This window comes from Primulina huaijiensis, chromosome 9 (genome assembly GCF_012295235.1).
Source record: "Primulina huaijiensis isolate GDHJ02 chromosome 9, ASM1229523v2, whole genome shotgun sequence".
NCBI classification, from domain to species: domain Eukaryota; kingdom Viridiplantae; phylum Streptophyta; class Magnoliopsida; order Lamiales; family Gesneriaceae; genus Primulina; species Primulina huaijiensis.
The window spans coordinates 21,061,546-21,081,869 of record NC_133314.1 but is presented as its reverse complement, the minus strand read 5'-3'; the positions used below and the strand labels follow the sequence as shown (position 1 = coordinate 21,081,869).

Below are 20,324 nucleotides of genomic sequence, written 5' to 3'. Positions count from 1 at the left end.
ACGTACGAGATAAATTATCTTAATTCATCAATACATAAAAACAAAATTAGGTTGTAGAATCAAGCAAGCTAAGTTCAAAAAATTATCCAATAAAGATTGAGGCGTAAGGATGTTTGTTAAAAGATGGTGACATTGCATTTGCTTATTTCGAACCATAGGATAACACGTTAATTTTAGATGAGATTTGAGGAACATCTCTTTTCTTTTCATTTCTCCTTTATAATTCATGTGCAGGAGTTGTATTTTTTTAAAATTAAATTAATTATTATTAGATTAAAAAATTACCTGAATGTCATATTTTCACAATTTTGAGAGAAAAAATTGGAGATCATTGTGAAGAAGATTAAAATAATTGTGAGTCTCTTATATATTTAATAATGATTATTGTTTAAACATTTTTATTGAGATAATTGTGAACTTCTCCCCTCATTTAAGGGTGAATATCACACAAACGGTCAATAACTTATAGAGTGATGCTATATGTACATCTATATTTGTACATCAATTTGTGTAACACAAAAAATTCAATACAAAAATTCAATTTGTCAAAATCTCAATATATTTTGAATACAAAATCTCGCGATATAATAGTTGTAAATATCGATGTAACGATATATTGGTTGTATATTTAGCATTATTCTAATTTATAATCATATGATATTGAGATTTTAAATTGGCAAAAATTTGTGTGAGACGGTCTCACGGGTCGTATTTTGTTAGACGGATCTCTTATTTGGGTCATCCATGAAAAAGTATTACTTTTTATGCTAAAAATATTACTTTTTATTGTGAATATCGGTAGAGTTGACCTGTCTCACAAATAAAGATTCGTAAGACCGTCTCACAAGATACCTACTCTTTTAAATTTTGGACAAAATCTCAAGTTCGATATCTTATTATAAGAAACTCTTTCCCCATTAAAAAAAAATTGTTACATAAACTTTTGGATGGAAACAAGTAAAAATTGACTATTTTTTAGGGTTAGGTGCTTAAAATTTTTTGTTTGGATAAAGTCAGAACTTTGTCTTTTAATAACTTAGCTATTGGAACACGAAGAGACGCAGCCTCCAAGATGACATAATAACAGGAGAGGTGATTGCGCTCCTTAACTAAAGGATATTTAATGCTTCAAAAAAAAAAAAAACTAAAGGACATTTAAAAATTATTATTACCTAATTTTGTATGTTAGAATCACATTATCATAAAGTATTTCCATTATATAGATATTGAGTAAGATTATATTGATCGATCCGATTTATAAATGAAACAAAAAATAATATTTTTCATTTTTCAAATCAGATTTAAAATTCGTCAAACAAGTTTAACTAATAAAACAATCTCATATATAATCTCAATAATTTTTCATGATTATTAATGATTTAGTTGTCCAAATAATATTTTTTAGACTATTTCAAAATATCACAATCAATATAATTTAATTAAAACAATAGATCATTGTGTCAACACATAATATAATACAAATTCAATGACAGCCCATTATATTTTTCTTTTTAAAAAAGAAAAGATTCATTAATCATCAAGGAATAATAAATTTCTTAATATAAAAGTAAAATTCGTTTTCCAGAAACGAAATCCAGATTCACGGTACATTAAACGACCACCAAAGTAAGAAATCACAAGGGCCGGTTTCCAATTTGATTCGTTTCTCTTTTCCTAATAGAGCACCAAAGATTCAAAGACCCGTTCCTAGTGCTACTTCTTTTCAACCTTCACACTCTATTTTCTTTGAATCTAAACTACGAATCATATTCCGCAACTTCTAATTTTGTTGTTTCTGTTTGTTCGGAGCAAAAAATTTTTTAACTTGCACAACTTTTTGAAAATTTTGGGGGAAAAGAGACCAGTTTCCATATAGACTAGAAGGGAAAAGGGTGGATCTTGATTGCTTGAATCTTTCCCATGGAACAGCTTATAAACTTCATTATAAGACCACCCAGGTGAAAAAAATCAAATCTTTACTGCTTTCGTCTTATCTTTTTCAACTCCGTGTCTAGGTTTATTCACACTGCATATATTTATTTATCTGNGGTTGTTTTTGAGAATACGTTATAGGTTGCTGGGTCTGGCTGAAATTAACTACTTTTTATTTGTATTTGATTGGTTGTATTAATATTAATATGTTGTTTGATTGGTTTGATCTACTTTTTATTGATATTGTTCGGATTTGGTGCTTTAATGTTTACATTTGATAATTTTACTTGCTGAATTGCTAGGTTCAAATTCTATAATACTAACGTTTTTCTGTCTCTCCTTATTTAGTGTTTGGAATTTTAAGTCTCGACAATTATTTTAAATGGATTACTTGTCTTTTCGCAAGCTATATGACTTGTGGGCATGATGGAAAGATTCTGTTTTGTCGAGATACTAACACTTGAAGAAGAACAACGCACCCCTGTCGCTGCATTTTTAATTTAGACTAGAGTTTTGTTACTTCTATTTGAGGGACTTTACTGAGAACTATGCCAGCAAGTAGTATGCTTATTTGGGGAAATGTTTCTGAAGGTGCTAAAGTGTCCACAGGAGTTGTCATATAGTTCAAAATATTCAATCACAGGATACAATTTTCAACCTAGTGATGTAATTGACGTGCCGGTGCTTAACTGGTTGGAAGTCATTTATCATTTAATCTCTAAATACCTTATTTGGCATTCTCAGAATAGTTTTTTGATCGAGTCTATCAACCATTGAACTAAAAATAGAATATATAGTTGGTGGATAAAAACTTTCTTGGAATGTAGTTTCACCTAATAAAATGTGGGAGAACGTTCCTAAGTGAGAAGAGCCTAGATATAGTGCTGTGCTTATCCACCATTATATTTTTTCACTATCACATCTCATGACCGGGAACTAATGAGTAAGAGTAATACCAACTAACCTTCAATTTATTTTCTGGTTGGGTACAATTAGAACATTATGCTTGAGGGTTATTAGCTAACAGAAAATAACTTATTCCATGTGATATAAAAACACGCTTCATGTTTCAATCATCATTGTACAAGCCTTGGTGAGATTAAAATTTCTGCTCTAGATTGAGCAAAAAAATGCATGTCGTGGACGTAACTATGGTCTGTCTGGCTTACTGGTTATCTAAATTTGATGGAACAAGTTTATGAGACAATCTAAGTCATGAAGATGCACCTAGACCAAATAATTGAGTGTGATATGTGCAAGATCTCCTCTACATGCATTATGAAAAATAGTCAACTTTTTTATGGCTAAGAAATTGAGATGTCCTTGTTGCTTTTTAAACAAAACATGATAAATGTCGGAGAATTTTTTTGACATGCTTTCTCAACCCATTTTTTGGATCTTGTAGCCATGAGAATAAATTCAGTTATTTATCTACTTTTTTTTAATACAGAGCTGAATACAATCCAAAAAATGATTTGTTAGATAAAGAATTTACGCTGAAAGGCAAGTGGTACCAAAGGAAAGATTTGGAGGTGAGACACTATTTACGTGTAGTACTTGGATTCACTTATCTTTTTCTGTCTTATTTTCTCACTAATTCTTTTTTTTTTTTTGCAATCTTTGCAACTGTAATGGGTTGTTTTTCAAGTTTCTTATAAATAAAATCCTGTTGAATCAGAAAGGAACACCTGATAATTTTACACCTTGCAAGTTGCTATATCTATAATCCTTCTTGTACATCTTGTCGTCCATTTTCTTACACCTTGCATGTTGCTATCTATAATCCTTCTTGTACATCTAGTTGCCCTGAAAATGGATTCTTGAAGCTCATTTATCGTCTTAAATTTGTTCAGTAGAAAATGGACATGATATGCGTAGGATTCATAGTTGTCAAAAGCGCAAGGCGCATTAAAGCGTTTAGGTATCCTGGGGCTTAAAGCGCAAAGCACATGTAATGCGCGATAAATAAAATATTGTAAAAAATAAAAATAAAATTAATTTATTTTAAAAAATATGAAACATGAGATATCAAATATTAAATAATCATCGTTTTCATCTTTCAAGTATCAAATATTTAAATGTGAGGGCAAATGGCAAAGGCTACAACAATATATTAGGGTTTCTCTTGCTCTATTTTTTAATAAATATAGGAGAAATTATACTTGTAGTTGGTGATTTCTCGTCTGTTAGATTTTTTAAATTAAAAAAGCTGTTTTTCTATGAAACACAAAAAAATGCAAAAAATCGTGCACTTCATGGAAGGCGCACGCTTTGGAGTGCACTGAAGCGCTGGTTTTGTGATTCGCTAAGCTTTTTGCGCATTTGACAACTATAGTAGGATTAGTTATTGGGAGCATTAAATTTTTATTCCATTTATTGTTATTTATACCTTGTTTAATACCTTTAAGCACTGTTTGGTGCGAAGGATAGAACTCCGCTTCCTTGCCTCATTTAACATTTGATTCTTGCATTTGACTCGAGTTTTATAACAATTGGATTTAAAAATATTTATGTTATCACATTTTTTTAATTTATTTATCCTCATATTATAGATCCTTGTCGTCACATTTCAAGAGCAAAACAGAGTTGTTAGAATGTTGTTGGCATAAAAGAGCGATTGTTGTACTGTGTTTCACTTTCTGTTTTTAAATGTTGTCTTGAACCACCATTGCTGCTTGGTCTTTGGTGTGGTACTTTTAGTCTTTTAGACCATTAATCACTGGTAAGCTAGCCAACCATAGTGCAAATTGCACTAGCTATAACCAGACTCCCATCATTTTACTAATATATTGTCAGTGGAATCAAGCATTGTGGCATAGTGTTGGAAAAAATGGATTTCCTACATAATACTCTCTTTAGGCCACAGGCTTGAATTTCTTGTAATAGACAACTTACATTGACAAAATTTTGGGTTAGAGATATTTTGAACAGTAGAAGCAAAAATTTGTTGAATTGGTTCATTTAATATTGATCTTTCCATTTTTGGGAGTGAGGTCCTCGGTTAACGTGGGATATTTTACTGCTATCAGTTGAATAGGTATGTCTTTGGCGCCACTCTCAAAATATGTAGTAGAAAATCTTAGTGTCACATCATACCCGCTGAAGAATTACAATAGTTACAAAAATATTGGATAGTAGAAAAAAGACCCACATGTGTAATGGGAAATGGATCTTGTGCGGGTGGAGCAATTTTTTCATTTTGTGTGAACTTTGATTAACAAATAAGTTTTTCAATATAAATTTTTTTAATCTTTCAGGTGATAAATAGCCGAGGAGATGTTCTTCAATGTAGCCATTACAAGCCTATAGTCAGTCCTGAAGGAAATGCACTACCCTGTGTAATTTACTGCCATGGAAATAGGTCAGTAATTCGGGTTAGTGGAAGAAACCTCTGTTTGGACATGGAAGTTTTTGTATCAGCATTCTTGCATGTGGTTGAGTTCCAATCCATGATATTTAAAATAGTGAGTGATTCCTGAGAACTTGTTGGGTATGTTTGGATCAAATTTCTGGTCATTGATGTCTTTATTTTGTTAGTTTCTCTTCTGTTTCTTTGTCCTTAGTTGACCATCTGGCAAGATCGGTTGCACTTTATTAGGGTTTGATAACTACCTAAGCTGCACATCAAGTGTGAATTTGACTAGCCTGTTTCCTTTCTCTCTATGCTTAGTACATGCCACTGTCTATTTTGATATAGTAGCTAGTTCCGGTATCACGTGATGTGCATGCAGTCATTACCCACATATTAATGTTTAATATTGGGCTTCAGAAATATGATTATAAAATGTACCTGCGCTGCTATGTCCCTGTAATTCAAGGGAAGTAAGGCTTCTACACTGAATATACGTAAGACCTAGGTATGTGAAGTTAAGATTGTTCCCTCTCATATTTTTTGTTTAATATGTGTCTTTCATCTTTTTTCAGTGGTTGCCGCACAGATGCCAGTGAAGCTGCCATTATATTGTTACCGTCAAATATTACTGTTTTTACTCTTGATTTCTCTGGTTCTGGACTCTCTGGAGGAGAACACGTCACTCTGGGGTGGAATGAAGTAAGTGGTTACTACCTCATGTCCTGCCATCACATGTTATCTGACCCCGTTGATATGCCCATCTGTTTATCATCTGTCAAGAAATCTTGGACACTAGAAATAACTCCGCAGGAGGAGATATTAAAAAAATGCTTGATAACTTGGAACCTGGAAGTGCAAAAAGTTTCTATCAATTGTAAATTTTTAGCAGCTTGCAAAAGCTTCAAGTTAAAATAAATATGTCCATATTAATTTCTCTGCTCATTTTTTGATTTTATTCTCCAGTCTGATATCAAATGCTATGCCATATATCCCAGCTATGTTTTACTAGCTTTCAGTAATCGCTAGATTCTAGTCCTGTATTCTAATGATCCAATGTGGTGGTCACTCTGCAGAAGGATGATCTCCAAGCTGTTGTTAAATATCTAAGGGAGGATGGGAACGTTTCCTTGATTGGTTTATGGGGCCGCTCCATGGGTGCTGTTACTAGGTTAGTTTCTCTATTCTTGTCACTCGGTTAAAGTCAAGGTTCTAGAAAGCACTGTGGCGAATTGTCGAGGTCAAGCAAACATACTTAGTTGGAGTTTAAGCGTAAATAGATACTTTAAAATTTAATATAATTTTATGTATCTCAGGCCAAACAATAGATAAAATTATGGATGAACATAATAAATTTTAAGACTAAATTCACGACATTTCAAGTTCTCAAAAATACAAAATTCGCAAAATTGTAATTATTAATAGTTTCCTACAATAATACCTGATACCAAAAAAGCCCAAGCGTTATTTAACTTTTTTGTCGGATTAAATAACCTCTTCTTCATCAAAATCATCTTCATGTATCCGATATAAATTCATTTTCGTCGAAGTCCCTAATTGTTTTAGCATTGATATCTTTTATAGGTTGTAAGGTATTGATGAAGATCTTCATCGTTACAGCCTTGAACTATCCAATGTTGTCTATTACTAGCATCATTTGGTAGTAAACTCTCTAATTTATCCTTCATCATTTGACTGTTCAACAATGTTGCATTACTATTTTGTTTCATCTTCTTATTCATCAACCCTGCATTTATATTTTTTTATTAAATAACATAAATTGTAATATTAATATTAAAACTAAAAAGCGGACACTTTTATTGGATGCTAAACACTCTTAATATAGTTAACTCATGTGTTGACGGTTCCTTTTTCCCTTTTTGGCCATATCGTTACACTTTGCCCACACTTCACACATTCCACTTAGGCACCAATTAAGCCCGCATTTTAGAACAATGGTTTGAATTGCAGGTGTGCCATGCTTGGATACATTGTCAAATAATTATGCTTTTATCCTTTTCTATTTATTTGTATTTTTTAGTTAAATAGTTATCTTGGTGGAGGGAACTTCTCTAGAAGCTCTCTGTGTATCTGTGTAAAACCAATACCTGATATTATCTACAAGCTTATATGGAATAAAAGACTTGATGGATATCTAATAAAGTCGGGCGGGACTGTTTCATGAATTCCTTATATCAACGTACTGGCAAGCTGGGTGTTGATGTCTTATGTACGAAGGCATATAAATAATGCTTTCTCTTCATACTGCTTAGAAGGAGCAAAAACAGAAAGGATAGCTTCTCTAGCTGTCTAAGCACAGAAGATTTTTTTGGGGGACATAAACATTGTGTGATTATTGGGGCATCATTTTGCTCCAAGTTTGCAGATGTTCTGTGTCGGTTATAGGACTATGCCAATGCTCAATAGACATGACATTCTACTCTTTCAGCTTGATGTATGGAGTTGAGGATCCTTCCATAGCAGGAATGGTGCTAGACAGCCCCTTCTCTGATTTAGTTGACTTGATGATGGAATTGGTTGATACTTACAAAGTTCGTCTTCCCAGATTCACTGTAAGCTACCAATTTATCAACCTAGTTTCAGGTCAATGTTGTATGAACATGAGTCATCGTCTGTTATCCATTCTTTTAGTTTGGGCCCAGTCCACTGTTTGTCAAACAGTTTTGTACTTTCTCATTTCCAGGTTAAGTTTGCAATCCAGTATATGCGTAGAGCTATTCAGAAAAAGGCAAAATTTGACATAATGGAGCTCAATGCAATCAAGGTATCCTGAACTGTTATCTTTAATCATGAGTGTACCCTAAGCTATTTATGTTCCTTATATTTCTTTAATTTACATGTACGTTGACCCAATCATATAGACTTTCTTCCAACTTCCTCATTCTGCTCTTAAGATTGTAGCTTCACTTGGTTTTTATACACATCACGGTGTAGGAAATCTTCCTAAGTTTTCAACACTTTCATGAATATGAGAAATTTTAAAAATAAAGTGTATTAATAACTAGCAATGCTCATATTTATGTGTAGAAAAAATTGTTCGTGGTATATAAGTTGTTGCTTGTATATCTGTGTGGGCTGGAATTGGTTACTTATTTATTTATCGATAAACATGGTTTTTAAATATATTTCCACGAATTATTTTTTTATGGATGGTAATATTGTACATGGTGTGCATGTGTTTACATACGTGAACACACATTATTTTGTGATTTTTTTGTTCCATGAGGAGATAATTTTCTTTTTCATGAAATTCTTATTCTGTACTAGTGATATGCATAAAAATTGGTAGCATGCCAATTTTATACACGGTTGAAGGATGACTTGTGTCACTTAACACCCAGACACTATGAATTCGAGTTTTCTAATTCATGGTTGTTAGTCGTCACCGGTAGTGTGTATTTCTTAAGTTTGGTTGCAAAGCACGACCAAGTTTATTTGGATTTAGATCGAGTGACTCACTTCAGAATGATCCAATAAAAGTTTAATTTTGGTAAAGGCGAAAGAGGCCATTCCATCTGAGACCATTCTGGTGACACCATTTTAGGGTTGACTAACCATGAAGAAAAAAAAATATTTTCTTTGAAGTTTATTTAGCTGATACTTGTTTCTATGCCTGGTGATTCTTTATCCATTTTTCTGGGTCTTTAGGTTACAACCACTTGTTTGTGTATTTTTTTTTTAATGAAATTGACTACTTGCTTATTTTCTAGGTTGCAAAATCTTGCTTTGTTCCAGTTCTTTTTGGTCACGCCGTTGATGATGATTTCATACAACCCCATCATTCTGATCGGATATTTGATGCTTATATGGTAATTTCTTTGAGACTGATACATGTCTGTCCATGCTATTTGCCTGTCACAAAATTAAATGAACTATATCTAAGGTAGATGATTTTTTAATAGCCTGTGAAAGCAGATGCCATAATTTTTTCCCTTCATTAAATGCATTTCATTTCAAATGGAGTTTGATTTGATTGTTCAACCTGTCGAATCAGCATATGTCCAAAACTAGGTACAAGGATAATGTTTTCAGTTATCCTTCCAAATGTGAGAAAAACATGAGTCTCACCATGGATGGCTATTGTTACTATAACGACCATGGACTATCCTCAATCTTGGGCCTCGTGCCCTCGTGGGCTTTCCCATGCCATTACTAGTAGCATTATCTCACCCCTAGAAGTGGTTTCTTTTGTCTTCCCAACACTCGGAACACATCCAGCTTTAAGTATTGTAACGACCATGGGCTACGCTCAATTGGTACTCACACTCTAGGAACCTGTGTACTTAAACCTAGAGATCTTGAGTTTGTTAGTTAAAAAAGACGAAAGAAAACACTGTCAGAGGTGAGATAATACTATGAGTAATGACGTATGTGAAAACCCACGAGGGCACGAGCACAAGATTGAGAATAACTCATGGTCGTTCATGTATGCTCTAATTCATTTAACTAAGATTCGCAGTGCCATTAGAAGTGTTTCTGTTAGAGGATGCTTCACCACTTTCACTCCAGCTGATGACTAATCTTTTCCTTATTATGCAATATCTGTCTTCCAACTCTGATTGAATTTTCCTCGTTTAATATTTTGATGAATTTTTCTCTCTCAATATTTAATAAGTGGTAATGATAGTAAGTTTTTCATGGGACATGTTTGTGCTATTATCTCATGTTATTTTTGTGTCCATGCCCTTATATCCGTAAATCTGCAGGGGGACAAAAATATAATCAAATTTGAGGGTGATCACAATTCTCCCCGACCTCAATTTTACTTTGATTCAATTTGTATTTTTTTCAACAACGTATTACAACCTCCAGAGGATGAAATAGAAAGTGCATTTTATAACTTGACTAGAGACTACTTCGAGAAGGTAAATTGATTTCCTTTCTTTGACACTATTGATTTGGCAGTCTTCTAATGGTTAAATCTCTGACTAAAGCACAACGTTCATTTATTACCTCCAGAATAGTCTGAGCACTTCTCGTGATGCGGAATATTCTGATGAATTAGTGGGTTCACCTTCTGGTAAACGCTCATATTGTTTTGCTCAGTTTTTTGTGCTTTTCAATCTTATTTTTCTCTTTTCTCAAATAGACACGCTTGCTTGAATTTATTTTTATTCAGGTGCAACAACTAGTAGCACCGAGGATGCCATTAAACAACTTCGATCCAGGAGACCTATGAGTACAATAGTGGTAAGATATATCTCTTTAAAACAGTGACAAATGTGGAAGGAAGATGGGTTACCTTGGCACCATAAAGAGATTAATGATTTGAAATATGTTAATATGGTTTTTCCTTTTGCTCATTCTCCACGCCAAAGCTTTTGGGTATGGAACCACTAGATATTGTGGTTTTCTTCTGCAATAATCAGTGGCAAATGGCTGATTGCTGTTTTTGTTTTATGCAGGTTCCCGCTGATATTTCGTCTAAAAATAATGAACTTGATACGCAGGTATCTCTATAAATTTTAGCACAAATATTAATTGGACATCCCTGGTATAGTTTCAAATATTGGGAACACTTTTTGTTGTGCTTTAATATGTACGTACCAGAATGATACCTTTTTCTGATTTTTGTGCAATAGATGCAGTTCTTCAGTGCATCTGACTCACCACGATCCTCTGTACTCTCCAGGTGGAAAGTAGGGGATGTGATTCTCATCCATCATCTTCTAGTATGATCAGCTTTGAACTCTCCAATGGCAGTCATTGTTCTCATGAGCCTGCGTCAATTGATGATGATGAATATGTTGAGTATCCTCTCGATACTTTGTCAGATTTCCCCAGCAACGTGGAGGAAGAAGAAAGGGTAAAATTCGAATTTTTTTGGGGATGAATCTCCTTAGATCCACATGTTCTTCGCCTTGAATGATATGTTATTTGTTGGTTTTTGCCAAATTTTCAGATGTTCATGGAAGCTGTGCTTGAGTCGCTGAAGGACTTGGAGGTTACACACCCTCAACCATCATCCAACGGTGGTAATAAACTCCCAGAACCAGAAACGAAACCAGAACCAGCACTAAAGAATGAACAAGGGGATTCTAACTGGAGCGATTCCATAATAACAGACTCAATTACCACATCAACTGTTAAGGATCACGAACCAGCATCCCAGATGCCACTTCCTAACCGGAGCAAATCAGTATTAGAATCTCCACTGTTTTGCTCTCCAATTTCAGGACCAAAGACGGAAGAAACTTCTCCAAGCGACACATCACCATGTAATGGCAATTTACCTGGTGGTGACTTTGTCGATTATTCAAATGTCTGGGCAAGAAATGATGCTGCACAGCATCCAAGACAAGAAACTACTGGGGTGACATCTCGTGGTGATAAAACATCAGGCAGTCAGGGTACATTCGATGCCGACATGAATGATCAGACGAGAGTCGTCGTTAAAGTTGAGAAGAACCCGACAAGCAATATCATGGATGGCCTGTTACGCCGTTGGGATCTCAATTTCTTCAGGAACAGATGATTATTAGTTCATGATTGAAGAATGCATATATTGAAAGTGTCCTGCAAAATTGTAGTGTTGTGAAGTAGTTGGTCTTTAGAGGAGTATACCAAGGAACACGATGAAATATAAGGATTGTGGTTTAAATTGTTGTTGCTGCTGTTGTTGTAACTGTGTACCAAATATTCTTTCCCAGGTTCTGTACAGTTGATAGTTTCTGTCATACGAATCTTTCTTCGTGCTCCTCTCTAGATATGACCAGTTTGTTGTATAACTCATTGATTTGATTTATGTTAAGGGGATGGATTTGAGCGTTCATGACTCGCAACATGCACATAAGTTGTACATCTCACGTACTCGAATATTTTTCTGGCTTGCATTAATGTATTGAATTAAATGCGACGGGGAGTTGAACTTGAAATATGTTGAAGTGTTATAGCTTGTTATGTTGTGCAATAAAGAAATACTGCACAACGCGACTCCAAGATAATCAAGAAATACAAGTGTTGAAAACTCACTTTATACTTAGATGTGCATCGATTGGAACATATCTACTGGTGTAGATGATAAATAGAATACCCTTCGATTTCTATGGTAAAATACTCCAGCAATTAAAGAATGTTGGATCCTTATGCGATTATTACATCTGTTCTGACTACGTATCTCGGGGTGCTTTTGCATGGAAAATATTTTATATGCCGTCCCTGTTCTTTTGCTCATTTTCCAACATTTTTATTGCTGTTTCAACCAATGAGTGCATTGATATTCGGTGGCGGCATAGGCCAACAGCTCCACAGAAAATGTTGAAACTCTCCAGCTCTGATGTCGTCTCTATTACAGACTTAAGCTCCCTCTCCATTCCCAAGCTCATAAAACTTTGAGTATTCGTGAAATCATCTCTCATCATCCATATTGCAAGTTCTATTGCATACCTTCTTATGCTTGGAACTTTAATTGATGGATCCTGGTACTTCTTCAGAATCATGAGAAGGCGACGAGCCAGGTCGAATTCTCTTAATCCCGCTTTCTTAAGCATGATTTTCGAGTCTTCAGATGTCATGAGGTTGAAAATACAACCTGCCGCTCCGGTCATTACTTCTTGCAATTTGTCCTCCTCCTTCATTATGGCCTCAAGAACCTGTAGTAAGTAGGAGAAGTTACAAATTTAGAATCGGTTCCTGTATTTACTAAAAGAGTCTAGTGAAGAAAATATCACACCACACAGATACTTACAATAGGCCCTGCAGCAGTTAGATTCTTTAGTTGATGGTATGAATCCTCTCCACTATAGGCGCATAAATTTCGCACGATTCTTGCTGCATTTATGCGAAGCAGTGGAGCTTCCAGAGCTTTTATCAGATTCCCGTTTATTCCTAACTTAAGAATCCGTTCGCACGTATCCTGACTCTCCAAAGCCAACATAGCTAATGCTTCTCCGGCAACTGCTCGTACGTTACTCTTATTTGCCGGTAATTCATCATTCAAGAAAATGTTGAACAGTTCCTTAAGCACCCCACCAGTACCTCCAATTATCTTTGTTGCCTCATCTTCTGTTGCAAGATTTGTTAAAATTTCGATTCCCAATATTTGCAGCCCCGGTTGTTTTTCTCCAAATCTTAATATATCACGGATGTAGCTAATTGTGAATACTATCTCTGATATCTCTTTCCTCAATTGATTGCCTGCAGCACCCGAGGTACTGGACAGCATCTTTAGAACCTGCAATGACCGTTTCACTGTCAAAATTTGAGATGGTGCCGCAGTTGGATTCTTCAGCAGCCGCTCATCTGCATGAGTGAATTCGATAATTTTTGGCAGCAGACCTCTCGTGTTGCCGATCTTTCCACAGACATCGTGGTCACGAGCTAGTTTCTTCAAAATCTGAAGCCCCAAGTGATTGAACGTCCAAGAACCATAGTTTTCATTGTCAAAGATTATCCTTTTGTCGGAGATTTCATCGGTAGCTCTAGTGTGGCTTCTGCTGACATGTAGCAGGCATGACGTTGACTCCAGAGCACCTGGAATTTCAGCAATTCGCAGCGAGTTTTGCTTTATACCGGCCAATTTTGCTAAAATCTCGGCTGCAGAATACCTGATCTCTTCTTCTTGAGGATCTTTCCAGTTCAACATTTCCACCATCCTCCCCATAACAGATAAATTGATCCCAATCTTCTGAAGTGTGTCCTCAGAAAAACACGGAATGGTAGAAAATTTTCTCAAGATTCTTGCTCCAATCAGCTGCTCGTCAGAGGAGCTGGATTCCAACAACTCCATAGCAAATGAAGTCATGTCCATTTTCAGGCCATCAAATATGCTTCCATTCACACATTTCGAATAGGCATCATAGAAAAATCTCCGAATCGAAATCAAACCTGATTCACCCAATTCACACTCCTTACTCACCTGATCCAATATCTTCTGAACGCTAACTTTCCATTCCCAATAAGCTTTCTCCAAGAGAAAAAGCAATGCATCAGCCAAAGCCAATGAGTAGAATATGATGAGAGCCGATTTCCGGTTCCTTTTATCGCTATCACTCTTCTCCACTTCCCCATAGTTCCGGTGCACAAGCTTTATCAGGGATAGAACCACACAAGCTGTGGCAGACGCCAGTTGTAGCCAATACAAAAGCTTGCTGATATTTCTTGAATAGAACACCCATTTTCCATAAGGAATAAGAGGAACCTCGGAATTTGTCCACGTTCGACTAGGCATCTTTTTCACACCCCAATCCCTTCTGCTCGCCTGAGAAGTTGTCAATGCTAGCTCCCTACTCTGCTGGCTCTTCTTTCCTGAAGGAACAACCGGTCTGCAGGCTGTCTTTGCGGCTTCAATGATGTGGTTCGAGCTCAATTTTAGAGCACGGAAACTATTGATCCCGGCATCGGTGATGGACCATGTAGCCTGATGCTGCCATTCAAGCTCGTGACTTCTGCTAAATATCCTAGCCGCTTCAATCAACAATATCACAGTAATGAACCAGAAGTCTGTTTTATCAAGAGTTATGGCAAAACCCCCGAGCAAAACAACCGTAGCCCATATGAAACTGAGAGTCCCAATCCCTGAGGCTGCCTTTTCCAGCACTGCAAGGCGGAGGGCAAAAAGCGTAAGCTTTTTTTCAGGAGCTCGAATAGTTGGCCGGTTTACAGACACCGAATTTGCGGAGCTGCAGGTTTGTGCACCCAGTTCGCTGAAAGTACGTGGCTCGAATCTTGTTGGACTAACGATCTCTGCTTCGCAGAGCTTTCTTTCAAGCTCAGAGATAGGCAGATGGACGCTGTCATCATCTTTAGGTGATGGCTTAGGATCCATTGAGCTGTTGAAATGTTTTGTGACTCAGAACCTCGGATTCAAATGGAACTAAATGGATTGAATATTTGAGTTGCAAGAATGCAGATAATACGAAGTTTAGGTTCTTGTTTGAATGAAGCAGTGTTAGGTAGGCTAAATGATCATTAGGTTCATTTTATCACAAACATGTCTCTCAAAGGCTGCTTATTTCTTTACATTTATCCTCCTAAATATTACTNTTTTTTGTTGGGAAGTTAAGATATTTTTTTCTATTCATTTGTCTTTGTTAGGCGATGCTATTCTTTTCACAGAATTTGTACATTTTAATGTGCCAATTGGATTATTACACATATATAATATTGGAGCCAAAAGCCTGTGCCCATTACATCCTCGTTTCTCGACCACTCTTGGTTGGATTCCTAAGACACGGTCATTTTTGGTGTTCGATGCCCCAAAAAAAGAATTTGGACATTATTTTTTAATATATTACTTAAAATGATAAAAGGAATCAATTTTGAAGTCATTGATCCAATGCCAATAATAAATGACCTTCTCACTTTTTTTCTTTTTCTTTATTGAAAAGTTGATTAGGATTTGTATCCTATAATGATTAATGTGAACCAATCGATCATCTATGTACTCTTTTTCTATTATAATAATAATGACGGTGATAATGACAACCTTGGATTAGATTAAAATAATCATGGATTAGGTTAGCTATAAGTCGTCGATTAGATTTATTCGAATTGATCGTTGAATATTGAGTAATATTTGGAATTAAGGTGTCATTTTTTGCATTTTGAATGTTTTTGTAATGTGTGTAAGAAGGGCACGTTAGCTGGTCTTTGGCTTGCAAGGATTGAATAAATACCTCCAAGTCTTTTTTTGTGAACAGTGAAGTTAAAGTTTGCTTTGTTATTCGTTGGAATTTGTTGCTTTCTTCGAGCGCAAGAGTATTTGTTACGTTCCCATTTGAATATTCTATTTTCAATTTCAAAATGTTTTGTTTTCTCCCTTGAAAATATCAAGTTTTTTATACGTCTTTTGTGAGACGATTTCACATAAATTTTTGTGTTTGATCAATAATACCATTTACTTTTCACTTTAATACGACGATATGGAATCTTCGATTATATTGGTCAATGAATGAATTATTAATGTTTAGTTTTTTTATAGAAAAAAATTGGCAAAAATTACTTTTTTAATTAAGTTTCAACTTTTATGTATTATTTAAACAGATATTGTTTTTTTGAAATTATTTCTTCCGATGAAGTCCGCAACCGCGTGCGGATATGCATTGACGCTGTCTGGTAAAGTTACGGAACCTTTGTTTGGCGGAAATTCTTTACATAAAAATCAGCAACATATTTGAAAAAACACAATGTTGAATATGCATAGTATATTATATATTTGGCAAAAATCTGTGTGAGACGGTCTCACGGGTCTTATTTTGTGAGACGGATCTCTTATTTGGGTCATCCATGAAAAAGTATTATTTTTTATGCTAAGAGTATTACTTTTTATTATGAATATCGATAGGGTTGATCCGTCTCACATATAAAGATTCGTGAGACCGTCTCACAAGAAAATTACTTTATATATTTTCTATAAAAATTTTAGCATAAAATATTTAACAAATTTATGTATTAATTCTTTTTTTATTATATAAAAACTCACCATCGCTATCATTCGATACATACGAAATAAACTTCAAACTAATAAAATAACAAATTACGCTACGGACGTAAAGCATACTAGTCATAGATTCGTATTCAAGTAACAAATTAAACACGTGGTCACAACGTGCACGGTATACAGATCGTGGTGGTTGTTCACGTTCCTGCACCAAATATTTTAAAAAAAATTTATTTAACAATAATTATTTTATTTCATCAAATATAATTTATAAAATATCGCTACTTAATTACTGTATATAAATTCATTCTCATGTTATTACTATTTAAACAAATAATAGAACATTTAAGTAAATAAAAATTATAAATTGTTTTTAAAAAATTAAATAATAATTGTTAAATTGCCGTCTTGGCCCAATCCAAGGAGGTTAGATTGATGCGACAATCATTTATTATTGAGTATGTCTCTTGTGAGACGGTCTCACGAATCGTTATCTGTGAGACGGATCAACCCTATCGATATTCACAATAAAAAGTAATACTCTTAGCATAAAAGTAATATTTTTTTATGTATTACCCAAATAAGAGATCTGTCTCACAAAATACGACCCGTGAGACCGTCCCACACAAGTTTTTTCCTTTATTATATTCATTATTATCTTCATCCCTATCGGATATTTAATTTCACCATCATATACATACATGTCGGAAGATTGAATATTCATATCCTACCCAAATATCATATTACAACATATAATTATTTTTCTCAAATTTGAATTATTTAAAGTAAGCTATAAATATTTACTAAATTGTCAAGAACAATAAAAAAAATTAAAGATAAAAATTAGCAAATTAAATATTATAGAAAAAATAAAAAAATATTATAAATAATTTATCATAAAATCGTTATCTTAGAAAAATAACATCAATTTTATACTAATAATTGTCTTGGTTTCATCCAGCTAATATCATTCGNGATTATCATATGTAACTAATTTGAAAAAAAAAACAGACATATTTTTTAAATTTTCAAAAAAAAAATTGGAATACTAAAATCTTTATCATATCTTTTTTTTCATATTGTTTTCTTTTGTTATTTGTCATATTCTCTTAATAATGCATATATTTTATTATAATATTCAATTATTACAATTTTTTTGACAATCAATGATATGCAATTTTTTATTCAAAATGTTGTTTGATTATTATTCTTTTTCATGTAAATTGACAACAATTTCTACTGGATGCTTTTACTTTCTTAGTCACCTTTAATTTATTAGACACTTATATTTGATAACATATAAACTACACATTATTATTAGGGGTGAGAAAAATTTCGGTTAAATCGAATTAACCGACCGAACCGAGTCAATTCGAAAATTCGGTTTTCAAATTAAAAAATTCGGTTATATCGATTAATTCGGTTGGTTACGATTTTCAAAATTTTAAAATCGGCTAATCGAATTAACCAATAAAATAAATATTATTATTTAATAAATTTTTATTATTTATCAATTTTAATATATTTTTAAATTTTTACTTTTTAATTTTAAAATCAGCCCTAATTCTAAAGAAAAATTTGTGATGTATGTGATTTTATTTTTATGCAGTTGTGTAGACTGTAGTGTTAAAAAAATTACATATATAATTAAAGTTAAATCACGAATTTTTTTAAAACTAATCGGTTAATCCGGTCACCAACCGTATTAACCGATTTTAATTTGGTTCGATTTTCATCGGTTATGAAAATTAATTCGGTCGGTTCGGTTATTGTTAAATATTTCGGTTCGATCTGATTATGACTAATGCGGTTCGGTCGGTAACAAAACCGACCGAATGCTCACCCCTAATCATTATAACAATCTATCATCACATAAAAAGTACTGATTGATTGATTGATTTTAAAAAATATGGATTAAATGTTGTCATTTATTTACAATTTATAATAATAAATTTTTTGACAATAAATCATCTTTTTACTGACTCTTATGACACTTAATTTATTATATCATATCAACTCATAAGTATAATTAGTACAATCAAATTACTAATGTCATATTGATATTACCTCCAGAAAAATAATATATTTAATTTTTCTAATTGTTTAAATATCTTAACGGGAACATTTGTGTACTCTTATATTGAGAAAAATTCATTGCATTTATAAAGTTTGAACGGTAAATATAACTTTATAGTATACATTTAATTTGAAAACTGAATTCATAGTATGTCAAACATTTCTTCCATTTCTATTTTTTTGTGTATCCCAAAAGATTTAATATTTTTTCTCTTTTATCTTCTCCAACTCACTGTAAAAAGTTTTAAAAAAATATTTATATCTAGAAAAATATTTTTATTTATTGTTTTTCTTGTGTATATATTTTGTTGTATGTGAACATTTATTCTACTTCATTGTCTTAAATGTCATATATCTTTACTATATAATTTGTGTACATTGAAGATGAATAAGTTTATTTTTTAGTTTTTTATTACCTGGACTTAGGTTGATATATTAATATGTGATATACATAGATATAAGAACTTTTAAATTCAATTTATTCACAATGATTTTTCATAACAAAAGCCAACTCAAAATAATAAAATTTAAGATTCATAATTATTTTAAATATGATATAAAAATAATATGTTGAGATTTTTTTTTGACATTTTAGTTTCAAAATACAGTGATAAATTCATTTAGGTGCACTATTTCATTGTGACAATTATAACTTTATTTAAATATCTTATTTCTCACTCAAAGATCAAAATTTTTTTATTTCTTATTTTGATTATCGACAAATCTAATATTTTATTTAAATGTTTTTGTTAATAATATTTACATGAGTTTTATTTTGTATTTATCCAATTTGAAAGGTATAAATTATAATTCAATATATAATAATATTTGAAAACTGTAGAATGCTTCTAAATTTAAAAACCGAGTAACATGTAAGGGATCAATTCAAAACTAAAAGTTGATGCAACCTGTTTCTTCTAGCTTTACAATCGAATAATATAGGATCGAGCGTTTGTCGTTTTACCAAAAACTATAACTGAAGGTAACTATGCAAGTCAAATCTTTAATTAAATCATACAACAGCTCAAGCGACTACCCATCGTGGAAAATTATTGTACCAAACAATCTATCTCCTAATAATTGCACCAATTGCAATAAATAAAAATCAAAGTCGCGATCTGGGCTCTGATACCAATTGTAGGCTCAAGCGTATACTGTTACATCAAAACCTAAAGATATTATTTTTAGTTTATCATCATAGTCTTTATTTCAATAAACACATTTTCGAATGTAGGATGTTAAATTTAATATTTACATTAGATAATTATAGTATTAATTCTAACATTCTTTTTTTATTCTTCTCAATATATTACTTTTTATATTTTCAAAGATATTAATTTATTTATTATTGTATACAAAGTATAATAATTATTTGGTTAATTGATCACATTTAAGATTAAATGTTTAGAAAAAATTCTAATATATCTTTAAAGACCAATAGATGATGAAATTAAATTTGAAATCAAGAGAAAAATTAAGAAAATGTAGAACACTACAGTGCATAAACTTTCGCTTTGTACAGTGACAAAACATAAGGTGAGACCAAGTGAGATACTTATATATATG

At 33.1% G+C, this 20,324-nt stretch overlaps 2 protein-coding genes across 3 annotated transcripts; one reads left to right on the top strand and one right to left on the bottom strand.

The window, feature by feature from the left end:
- The first annotated feature begins 1,577 nt into the window (after positions 1-1,577).
- LOC140984497 (uncharacterized) lies at positions 1,578-12,074 on the top strand. Of its 2 annotated transcripts, XM_073451958.1 has the most exons (14): positions 1,578-1,958; positions 3,383-3,464; positions 5,190-5,293; positions 5,857-5,983; positions 6,358-6,452; positions 7,731-7,854; positions 7,986-8,066; positions 9,013-9,111; positions 10,009-10,167; positions 10,262-10,322; positions 10,422-10,492; positions 10,708-10,752; positions 10,935-11,108; positions 11,205-12,074. In XM_073451958.1, the coding sequence occupies exons 1-14, from the start codon at positions 1,921-1,923 to the stop codon at positions 11,775-11,777; spliced, it is 1,833 nt and encodes a 610-aa protein (XP_073308059.1). In that variant the 5' UTR covers positions 1,578-1,920; the 3' UTR covers positions 11,778-12,074. The 2 variants fall into 2 exon arrangements, with proteins under 2 accessions (XP_073308059.1, XP_073308060.1); XM_073451959.1 differs by lacking the exons at positions 1,578-1,958; positions 3,383-3,464 and adding an exon at positions 4,971-5,112.
- Positions 12,075-12,165: 91 nt separating this feature from the next.
- On the bottom strand, positions 12,166-15,264 carry LOC140984496 (uncharacterized). The gene is made up of 2 exons (XM_073451957.1): positions 12,990-15,264; positions 12,166-12,894 (listed from the first exon to the last, which is right to left on the bottom strand). Exons 1-2 carry the CDS (start codon positions 15,066-15,068, stop codon positions 12,448-12,450), a joined length of 2,526 nt encoding a protein of 841 aa, XP_073308058.1. The 5' UTR covers positions 15,069-15,264; the 3' UTR covers positions 12,166-12,447.
- Positions 15,265-20,324: the final 5,060 nt, after the last annotated feature.

Bases quoted from the DNA above. Each gene is read 5' to 3' on its own strand.
- LOC140984497 (XM_073451958.1), top strand. From the start codon at position 1,921: ATGGAACAGCTTATAAACTTCATTATAAGACCACCCAG. The intron at 7,855-7,985 runs GTAAGCTACCAA...TCTCATTTCCAG, and splicing joins TTCGTCTTCCCAGATTCACT to GTTAAGTTTGCAATCCAGTA. The intron at 11,109-11,204 runs GTAAAATTCGAA...CCAAATTTTCAG, and splicing joins ACGTGGAGGAAGAAGAAAGG to ATGTTCATGGAAGCTGTGCT.
- LOC140984496 (XM_073451957.1), bottom strand. From the start codon at position 15,068: ATGGATCCTAAGCCATCACCTAAAGATGATGACAGCGTCCATCTGCCT. The intron at 12,895-12,989 runs GTAAGTATCTGT...TACTTACTACAG, and splicing joins TAACTGCTGCAGGGCCTATT to GTTCTTGAGGCCATAATGAA.